The following is an 11,154-nucleotide window of genomic DNA, read 5'->3' as shown; positions in this document are numbered from 1 at the left end:
CCATTTTAATAACCTATTCAAGGTCGCCGACCTGCACTGCAGATGTACCCTACTCTTTGAATTCGCCAATGTGCAATACCGGCCAGATCCTCTTAGGGGCGCTGTCACGATAATGCAGTGTGCCCTGTGGCTGAACGGAGCATTCTTTTTTTGTACTTTCAATGGAGTTTTCAGTTAGCTGGATTCTGGATGTGCAGCCTGTAGCTTGGATTACGTTTTGGATCGCGGATTTCACTATGCAATAAGGGGATTTATCATCAGCCAATGGACATATCGATCTACCAGATGGCGATCGATAACGGGGAAATTCTCGGGGGGATCCAACCGGCTCATGGTAAGATCTTTTTCAGGTAAATTACAGCCTGATCGAGCCTTGTTATGATACGATACGATACGATCAGCGTATGTGGCTACTTAGACGAACACGGTCATTGGTAATCAATAATAAGAAACAACGTACCCCGCCCCCCCCCCCCCCTTTCATGCATACATGCTTGAGGATCGTGCCGATCATATGCAGTTTGAGTTTTAACTGTAGCTTATGTATAACGGAAATGCCATTGGATATAACGTTAGTAGCTATTAGCCCTTTATCTAGCCTTCCAGGAAATATACTAGACCAAATGCCGTATAACGCTTATATTCACGGCGCTATAAAATGAGAACTTATTGATGACATTTTATTTTCTTTAAGCCATTTTGAAGGGACGGTTTATGGACTCAATTGACAATGAGAATGGACAGATAGCAATACTATAAAGTATAGATTTAGCTCTACAAACAGCCCCAAGTCTGTTTACATTTGCTGGTCCTCTAGAGATTGATTAGATGCATCCCAATGGCCCCGAATGTGTTTTTACGGCTGTGGGTAGGGCGTTCCACATTGTTGTGGCATAATTGTGAAATGTGTTTAGACCCTTGTTTGTGCCGAATCTGGGTTGCACATGATTTGTGGAACTCCCTCTGGTGTTGTGGGCATGGTATTCACTGACCTTTGGGAAGTATTTCGACATGTACATGGGTACAAAAAGGGCAGAGAGAGAGAGAGAGAGAGAGAGAGAGAGAGAGAGAAAGGCTCATTCAGATCTAATCACACAGTGCGGCACCTTGCTGCCATTTGTGTGACAAGGTATCAGGAGAATTTTCCCTCATATCAATAATGAAATCTGATACCAATAACCAATAACATTGCTGACTTGTTGTACAGAACTTGTAAGTCGCTTTGAATAAAAACAAACAAGGAGTCTTGATTTTCTTCATTGGCGGCCAAATAATAGATGTCAGATCTCTCTAATGGTGATGTAACTGGATTCTATCTCAATCACTTTGGTCACACGGTCTGTGGAGTAGATGGTAAATGTTCACATTCACTCACACATTCACACACCGACAACGGAGGCGACCATGCAAGGTGCCAACCTGCTCATCGGGACAGTTAGGGGTTAAGTGTCTTGCTCAAGGAACACTTCTGACAAGCTACTGGGAGGAGCCAGAATCAAACCAGGAATGACCACTCTATCTCCTGAGCCACTGTCGCCCTGTGGACATTGACTGCTAATAAAATCTATCTATCAATCTATTATAGTAAGTCTGATTCTGTGAAGAAACTGCAGTAGCCTACATCACAATCAGTATCGGTGGTGAAAAGGTGAGTGCATCCCTAGTGGGGAGAGAGAGAGAGAGAGAGAGAGAGAGAGAGAGAGAGAGAGAGAGAGAGAGAGAGAGAGAGAGAGAGAGAGAGAGAGAGAGAGAGAGAGAGAGAGAGAGAGAGAGAGAGAGAGAGAGAGAGAGAGAGATAGTCTTGTCTCACCATCGTCCAGCGTGATGTCTTGGAGGCCGATGGATCGGAAGGTGGGCTCCCTCTCCTCTGGCTCCTGCTTGATGTTGAGCCGCTCCCCCTCCGTGGGGAAAGGGCCCTGTGGGGTCAGAGGGTGCACCAGGGGCCCCGCAGCTACCGGGGACAGACCAGGCATGACCGGGCTGCTAGCCTGGGGGGAGGGCTGCCCAGAGTGCGGTTGCAGGGACAGGCCAGCCATGATGGGGCTGCTAGCCTGGGGGGAGGGCTGCCCAGAGTGATGCTGCAGGGACAGGCCAGCCATGATGGGGCTGCTAGCCTGGGAGGAGGGCTGCCCAGAGTGATGCTGCAGGGACAGGCCAGCCATGATGGGGCTGCTAGCCTGGGGGGAGGGCTGGCCAGAGTGCTGCTGCTGCTGGAGGGGCCCCAGGGGACTACCGGCCGAGGTGGGGGAGGCCGAGGTGGGGGACTGGTAGGGCAGCGGGTGGAGCTGAGGGGACGAGGGCGACTGGTAGGGCAGCGGGTGGAGCTGAGGGGACGAGGGCGACTGGTAGGGCAGCGGGTGGAGCTGAGGGGACGAGGGCGACTGGTAGGGCAGCGGGTGGAGCTGAGGGGACGAGGGCCCCGAGTGGGGCGACGGGATCATCCGAGGAGGTGGGGCGCTGGAGGGTGTGGGACAGGAGGCAGAGCGCTGGCCTGCCGGGTGGTAGCCCATGGCCCGCTGCAGCTGGGGGGGAAGGCTGCCCGACTAAGGGGTGGCCCGTGGGGGAGGGCACCTGCGCGTGGTTGGGCAGAGCGCAGTGGTAGCCCCCCAGCGTGTGGAGGTGTGGGGAGGAGTGGGTCAGGAGGGGCTGCTGGCTGTGGGGAGGGTTGTGGTTGGAGCTGGTGGAGGATGCTGAGGGAGAGGAGGAGAGTGAAGGCTGGTGATAGGAGACCATCCCCATACCCATGGGGTGTGGCGGCACTGCTATGCCGGGGTCCTGCTGAAAGGGCATTCTCTCGTAGCCCTGCGGCGGCAGACTGGCCTGGCCATTGTAGTGCAGGTTGTGAGGGTGAGCGTGGCCGTGCTGCTGCATTGGCTGGTAGGACGGCCTGGGAGGGGCAGGTGGAGGAGGAGGTGCGGGGCTGGGGTGGAACGTCATGTGGCAGTTGGCGGTGGGGTGGTGCAAGCCACGGGCCTGGAGGTGAGGCAGGTGCTGGAAGGACGGGGAGCCCAGGGGAGGGCAGGGGGCCTGCAGGGGCAGCAGGCTGGGTCCGGGGCCTGGGGCCAGGCCACGAGGGGAGCTGGACAGAAGGCCGTCCGACGGGTGTCCCTGCTCGGGGGAAGGCAGCTGGGAGCGCACCAGGCTGGCAGTGTGAGCCAGGGGCATGGGCATCGGTATAGGGGGCACAGCGGGGAGGTCCAGCTCTTCTCTATGCTCCTGCTTCACCATGACTGGATGGAGAGAGAGAGAGAGAGAGAGAGAGAGAGAGAGAGAGAGAGAGAGAGACTAAATCAAAATCAAACTGTATCATACATGTAGAACCTTCTCCTGTCAAATGACAAAAGGTGAAAAGAAGGGCAAAGGCAATGTTATCCTCCAATGTGTCAAGTCATTGTGTTGCACCGTTGCTTTCTGGACAAACACGGACTGGTTTAATGTTGAAGAAAAAACTCAAGAGATCATAGTAATATCATGTGTATAAAATGTGTATCCCATTTCGGAAACCAAGCGATCATGGTTCCCCAGAAACAGAATGATGTCTGGATAATAATCGGGGCCCTTCCCTATATACTGTGTCAGCAGAGAGAGCACAGCTATGCCAATCAGTAACCTATTCCCCCATCTGGTGCCTTGTGACAAGAGTTTTATTTTTACCAGGCTCTGAGTCAGAGAGGGGAAGCATATGCTGCTGGTCTGGGTGCCATGCCATCATCATCATCATCATCATCATCATCATAATCATCGTCATCATCATCATTATGAAGGGTTGTGTGTGTGTGTGTGTAGGAAGAAAACTCTGAGAGAATGATCTACCCCCGCCCCCCAGCCCAGATCAGAGCAAGAGCAAGAGGAGAGGATACAAATCCCCATTGTAATTCAATTCAACTATTCAACTCACCTCCTTCATCTCCCTCTCTCTGGATATAGACACAGGGCCAGTGAAGAAGTCTAACATAGTCCAGTCTAGGGCTCCCCGACTAAGGATTTGGATAGTCAACTTTGATTGGCCGAAATTAGCCGATAGTCACAAAAATGTGTTGAAAAAAAAGAAAGTATATATATTTTATATTTTTTATCATTCCATTTGGGCTGTGGGGGTGCTTAATGTCTGAAGGAGTCAACGGAAGGCTTCTTGTCCTCTGCAAAAGCATGCAATTGGTCCACTGATGGATACATCTTGATGTAGTCTAGTGTGTTCATTAGATGGGTGAAATCCTCTTTCAGTGCCTCTGTGCCTGTTTTCTTAGGCAGTTAGCCTCTGGTATGCGTGCCATTAGCATTAGCCACGCTTCTAGGCCTCTTTTCTTTTGGAAAGAATGATACATTTTTTTTTAAATTAAATTATTATTATTCTTATTTTTTTTGAATTTTGTATTATTCTTTTGCATTTGACTAAGAGGTTGGCAGTCGACTACGGCTCCTTTCGACCAATTAGTCGACTATTCGACTAATAGGGGTCAGCCCTAGTCCAGTCAGTAAAGAGGCCTAACATGGGGGTTTAATCCAGCCAGTAAATAAGCCTAGCATGGGGTTTAGTCCAGCCAGTAAAGAGGCCTAGCATGGGGTTTAGTCCAGCCAGTAAAGAGGCCTAGCATGGGGTTTAGTCCAGCCAGTAAAGAGGCCTAACATGGGGTTTAGTCCAGCCAGTAAATAAGCCTAGCATGGGGTTTAGTCCAGCCAGTAAAGAGGCCTAGCATGGGGTTTAGTCCAGCCAGTAAAGAGGCCTAGCATGGGGTTTAGTCCAGCCAGTAAAGAGGCCTAACATGGGGTTTAGTCCAGCCAGTAAAGAGGCCTAGCATGGGGTTTAGTCCAGCCAGTAAAGAGGCCTAGCATGGGGTTTAGTCCAGCCAGTAAAGAGGCCTAACATGGGGTTTAGTCCAGCCAGTAAAGAGGCCTAGCATGGGGTTTAGTCCAGCCAGTAAAGAGGCCTAGCATGGGGTTTAGTCCAGCCAGTAAAGAGGCCTAGCATGGGGTTTAGTCCAGCCAGTAAAGAGGCCTAGCATGGGGTTTAGTCCAGCCAGTAAAGAGGCCTAGCATGGGGTTTAGTCCAGCCAGTAAAGAGGCCTAGCATGGGGTTTAGTCCAGCCAGTAAAGAGGCCTAGCATGGGGTTTAGTCCAGCCAGTAAAGAGGCCTAGCATGGGGTTTAGTCCAGCCAGTAAAGAGGCCTAGCATGGGGTTTAGTCCAGCCAGTAAAGAGGCCTAGCATGGGGTTTAGTCCAGCCAGTAAAGAGGCCTAGCATGGGGTTTAGTCCAGCCAGTAAAGAGGCCTAGCATGGGGTTTAGTCCAGCCAGTAAAGAGGCCTAGCATGGGGGTTTAACCTGGTCAGTAAAGAGGTCTAACATGGGGGTTTAGTCCAGTCAAGAGATATAGCAGAACTGGTTAAATATAGACATACTGTATGAAGCAGGGATTAGTTTTAGGATTTTCAGTTTCAGTTTATTTAAAAAGGACAGTACACATTAATCAACATGACTGTAAATGTGCCAGTTTTAGCCAGCTGGCTAATTCGCAACTGTAGTCCTTTTGGCAAGAGGTGACCATACACCTAAAGCAGAAGCATTAAAAGTAAAACATAATATTTACAACACCATCCAACCTGGGCCCTGTTCCTCGTACCTGGCTAACTGAGTTAGCCGGATAGTTTTCAGGATAACTTGACTTAAACTAGACCTTTCGGTTCCCCGACGTGCGATTTTCTAAATCACTATGGCAACAGATCAAAAAGTTTGAACCTGGTCGAGGGCAGGGTTTAATTCAGTTAGCTCGATAAACTGGCCAGCTCCCTTCCTGAAATAATTCTTACAGTCTAGATCCCATTATACCATTCTGAATTATGTTTTTGTGCTTTGTTTTTCTAGAGGGGGCTTTTGAAATGTAAAATAATATACCTAAAATGCTGATAATAAATCATATTCAGCCTATGGATTTACTTTGTTCTAAATAATGCACGATAAGGGGGAGGTCGGGTGGCGTAGCGGAGATTGCGCTCGTCACCAATGCAAGAGGCTGCGGTCTCGACTCCCGGAGTCAGCATTGCCCTGCGGCTTGGGCTGGTCGTCATACTAAGTCGTTTGGCTGAGTTAGGGGGAGGGAAGTCGTGGGTGGTAATCTGGCGTTGTGGACAGTGACGCCTACAGGTCAGGTCTGGGCGCCTGCTCAGCGAAAGGCAGGAAATGGTGAAGGCAGCGTAACCTCCCACGCGTTACGCTTCACCAATGAGAGTTCTCGCTGCCAGGTGAAAAAAATAGCCACTGGCTGTCTCCACATGTGTCGGAGGAAGCATGTGGTGGACTTCAGGGTTCCCTTGTACCGACCAGTAGGAGGAACATGCACACAACAACCAGGTAGGGGAGGGGGGGAATTGGCATAACGACTAAATTGGGATGGGGAGAAAAATAGAAAATCAGGAGGAGAAAAAGAGGATTAAAAAAATGTATAATAATAATGCACGATATATACGGCACTTGCGATGTGCGATATACACACTATGTGGTTATTTTAATAACGTCGGAGCATTGCAAATGTGAATCCCGCGGGGGTGTTTTTAATGAATGAAACATATCAGGCGTTTGGCTCTGATTCGTTTCATATTCTCGGCTGTGGATGTATTTGCGCCCGGATTGTGTTTCTTTCAAGCATAAATTGAAGCGTCTTCATGCGTGGATTGTGGATATGAATTACAATGAATCTGTGGATTGTTGAATTGTGTCATTCACACGTTATTGTGATATTGTAACTGTTTGAGGAGATGCGCTGTTTGACGGATTTGATGACGTGGATGTGACTTGAGAAAATTAATGAGCAATTGCAAGCCTTTGACGTTTTGATGAATGCATTTGAGAAAATGCATTTATCTGTTCAAGCACTGTTAGTGTTATCTGATGATGAACAAGAAGGTGATTAACATGACTGGTGTCACTGGTATAAACCAAAGGTTAATCAATTCAATGCATGTATGGATGATGTCCAAAACAGATTAAAACCTGATTAATAGTGAAACTGTATAGCAGCCTATCTGACACGTTATTTTGGGGGTCGCGCCTTGAAAACTTTGGGAACCATGTACGTATTTATATAGTACATGATACCTAAGCACTATACAGTACAGATATCCTCATAAGTATCTATTAATTTGTATCAATTAGATACTATTTGGGCTTGTTTTTGTCTACTTATTCTGAAAGAGTTTAACAAATTATTTTCGCTAGCAAGATCTCATTCGATTATTCATTCCATTAAGCCTACTGCCAGCAGGCACATTTAAAGAAATATAATCTGATTGATTGGGGTAATGACAGGGATTTAAGATTAGCCTGTAGATTATGCATTTAACTTGTCGGCGAGGCTATTGAGCCGTACTGTATTGTACCCATTCTGCAATCTGTTAATAACGTTTTCAATCAATCAATCAATCAATGCCGTTAGAAAATCAGGATTTCTGCGATCGACACCTGCTGTCTTTTCAGGTGAGGCGGCCGCACGAAATTATCCTGAGTATCAAGTCTGGTTCGAATTAACAAGACTGAATCAGCATTCGAGGAACAGGGAAAGCCTGGATTCAAACATCGGGTTAATTGAATCTGGATAATGGGACTTTTGATCGACTTAGTTGAACCAGGTACGGGGAATAGGGCCCTGATAATAGTAAAAGCAATAACAAATACACAATGAACTGATTAAAAGTGGTCACATGTTTGATTTGTTAATAGCCAGGTCTTGAATTTTTTTGTAAAGGTGTGGTAGGTAGCGCCATTCAAATAAATGTTCAGTGTTTGCTAGTGTTAGTTAATAATTACGTTCTTTTTAGACATTTTAGTTTTTAATTGAGTTTCAGTTTCAGCCTTTCCAGTGGTCAGAACTGTAGGCCTATGCAGTGCATTGCTAATAAGCCTACCCGTTTTGTCTATTTTGATATAGCACCTCTGATGTTGATGCATTATTGAGAGTTGGCCATTTTCTCTCTCTCTCTCTCTCTCTCTCTCTCTCTCTCTCTCTCTCTCTCTCTCTCTCTCTCTCTCCACTTCACTCACCCTATTGCCATGTTCAAAAGACTGGGCACTGGAAATAATTCGGGTTCAACTTGACTTTACGTTTTAGTTAACCATCATGACTGTGACTTGAACACAGTTTCACATAAGGATTGGTCTGAGGGACATAGCGGTTTAGTTGTAAAGAGAGTCATTTCTGGAGTCAATATATTAGCTACTGCCGATGTGAGACGAGAACAGGCTTCATTATGTTTCTTCTCTGTTAAACTGGGCCTCTGCAGCACAGCCCACGCTGACTTATTGGCCACAGGCTGAGCAGGCGGCATCCACAGTGATAATGGTGGTGTCAGCGTCCCTGCAAACCTGACAGAGCAGGCTTCCTGCCCTCAGCTCTGATTGGCTGTCCTGGTCTGTCAGCAGGAAAAACAGGAAGTGCTTGTGATGAGTGGGCGCATCTGCAAGCGGAGAGGCTGGGTGGGTGGAAGGGCAGGGCTGTGTACATGTGTTCACAAACAAACACACAAACGCACGCACGCACGCACGCACGCACGCACGCACGCACGCACGCACGCACGCACGCACGCACGCACGCACGCACGCACGCACACACACACACACACACACACACACACACACACACACACACACACACACACACACACACACACACACACACACACACACACACACACACACACACACACACACACACACACACACACACACACACACACACACACACACACACACACACACACACACACACACACACACACACACACCATAATCACACACTCTTGAGGTTTGGCTATGTTGCAGAAAGTGCTCACATGTGATTATATTCCGCCAACGCTATTTTCGGTTTGACTCACTTCGAGAGGCAAACAAATAAAAGACATGCACACAAAAAAAAAAAAACAATAACAATATCTAGTAACGAGGCAGGGAGTTGGACTCACAAACCATTAGGAAACTTTAGGATCCAAAAATGTTTTAGAACAGGCTCAGTGTTTCCTCTGAGTCTGCACTGAAATAACAGTTAAAACAAACCACAACCGTCTGGACCCGGCGTGTGTCGTCAAACTTTCCTGGAGAGCGAAGGATTTGCATACTAAAAAAGATCCATGCAAATACACGTCTGAGAGGAAAACGGTTGGCGGTGGAGGTTGGCGGGGGGCTTTAGAGCATAAACAGTTGGCAGGTGTGTGTGTGTTATGGTTGTTCGGAGGAGCCCCCCCTGTCTAAACCACAGCAATGCAAACTCTGGAGCAGGAGAGAGAACGGGCTTAAAGAAGCCCCTATGCAACACGTGCAGCTTGTCTCTGGTTCTAATCAAAGTCACTAGTAACTAACCAGAGATTAGAGAAGACAGCATAACACACAGCACAACACACAGCATAACACACAGCAGAACACACAGACAAACACACAGCACAGTGGCGGCTCGCCACTAGGGGCGCTCGGGCGCCGCCCCCCCTCAGGCCCCTGGTTATATGAGAGTAGAACAAGAAAAATTATCTTTTTGTTTTTTGTTTTATAGCCCTATAAATAATATAAACATGTTTAAAATGAATAATATTTACTCATTTTAAGTATGTTTGTGTTTCCAATGCACAATATAACATTACTATATAAAATAAAAAATACTCGTTTTCCTGAACAGGAAGTGACTCACTTTTTTTTTTTTTCTCTGCCCGGGCTAGACGCCATAGCGCTCTGAGTGCGCGTCACTGTGTGATCGCTGTATCCGTCGCAGCCAATCAGTGCGTAACGCGCTGTGCGTTGAAATATGACTATTATGTTGGAATCCGGGCGCGATTTGAAGCGGTCTAGGCAGCAGCATCAAGAATTTCTGTAGCCGCATTTCGCGGCTCTCTGATTGGCCGAGATCATAGTTGTGTTGTTGTGACTGAGATGCGAGCTATTTGTCTTAGAGCGTGACGGCAAGTTCTTTCGACGGTTAAGCTTAGGCACTCTTTCAAAGTTGGTTAAGGTTAGAGTTTGTCTTAGAGCATTGCGATAGAACGCCAGGTAGTTTGCAGTCTGTTCGACGCGGAAATGGACAAAGAAATCAAACTACTTGTTGTGTGGTGCTAACTGCTAACAGCTAACAAGCTATATGGCAGTCTGGACAGTGGACTGGATATACATCATCAACAGCGGATTATACACTTTATCAAGCCCTCCGGCTTGATATACATCAACAGTCTGGGGAGTCGGGACAACAGTGAGTGGACCACGTAAACAGTGAGTTAATTCGGTCTCTCTCTCTCTCTCTCTCTCTCTCTCTCTCTCTCTCTCTCTCTCTCTCTCTCTCTCTCTCCCCTCTCTCTCTCTCTCTCTCTCTCGCTCTCTCTCTCTCTCTCGCTCTCTCTCTCTCTCTCTCGCTCTCTCTCTCTCTCTCTCTCTCTCTCTCTCTCTCTCTCTCTCTCTCTCTAATTTCGCCGCGGGTAGAGCATAACCACTCAGACAATGAATGGTAACTTGTTTAAAATGACAATATATACATATGTGTTTCTTATTGAATCGATCTGAGAGAGAGAGAGAGAGAGAGAGAGAGAGAGGGAGAGAGAGAGAGAGCGAGAGAGAGAGAGAGAGAGAGAGAGAGAGAGATAGAGAGAGAGCTGTGCGTGTTTGTGTTGGGCTATTGGAAACGTGGTTGCATTTGCCTGACTGTGATCATATATTGATCGATGGCAATGGTGATAATATTCGCCAATGCGTGCCTTGTACATGTTTGCAAAATGTTTGGTATAGCGCCCCTAGTGGCGAAGCATCCAGCAGCCGCCACTGACACAGCATAACACACAGACAGACAGACAGACAGACAGACAGACAGACAGACAGACAGACTAATAAACAGACAGACTAATAAACAGACAGACAGACAGACAGAATAACACGCAGACAAACATACAGACTAACAAATAAATAGACATACAAACAAATAGGTAGACAGACAGACATCCTAATGAACAGATATATAAACAGACATACATACTAAGAAACAGACAGACATACAGACAGACATACAGACAGACAAGACAGACAGACAGACAGACAGACAGACAGACAGACTAATAAACAGATAGACAGACAAGACTAATTAGACAATTAGAGATTAATGAGAAATTAACAAGCAAGACAGACAAATAGACAAATAA

The 11,154-nt window shown here is 47.3% G+C and overlaps 1 protein-coding gene across 1 annotated transcript in view; it reads right to left on the bottom strand.

Moving 5' to 3' along the window:
* Positions 1-11,154, bottom strand: part of nfatc3a (nuclear factor of activated T cells 3a) — a 264,899-nt gene that overhangs the window by 51,912 nt on the left and 201,833 nt on the right. The window contains 2 exon segments of the mRNA XM_084337256.1: positions 1,811-2,543; positions 2,545-3,230. Of these exon segments, the coding sequence (XP_084193382.1) occupies positions 1,811-2,543; positions 2,545-3,230 (1,419 nt within the window).

The sequence above is a fragment of the Notolepis coatsorum genome, assembly GCF_963971535.1.
Source record: "Notolepis coatsorum genome assembly, chromosome: 20".
Lineage (NCBI taxonomy): Eukaryota > Metazoa > Chordata > Actinopteri > Aulopiformes > Paralepididae > Notolepis > Notolepis coatsorum.
This window is presented reverse-complemented; position numbering and strand designations above follow the sequence as displayed.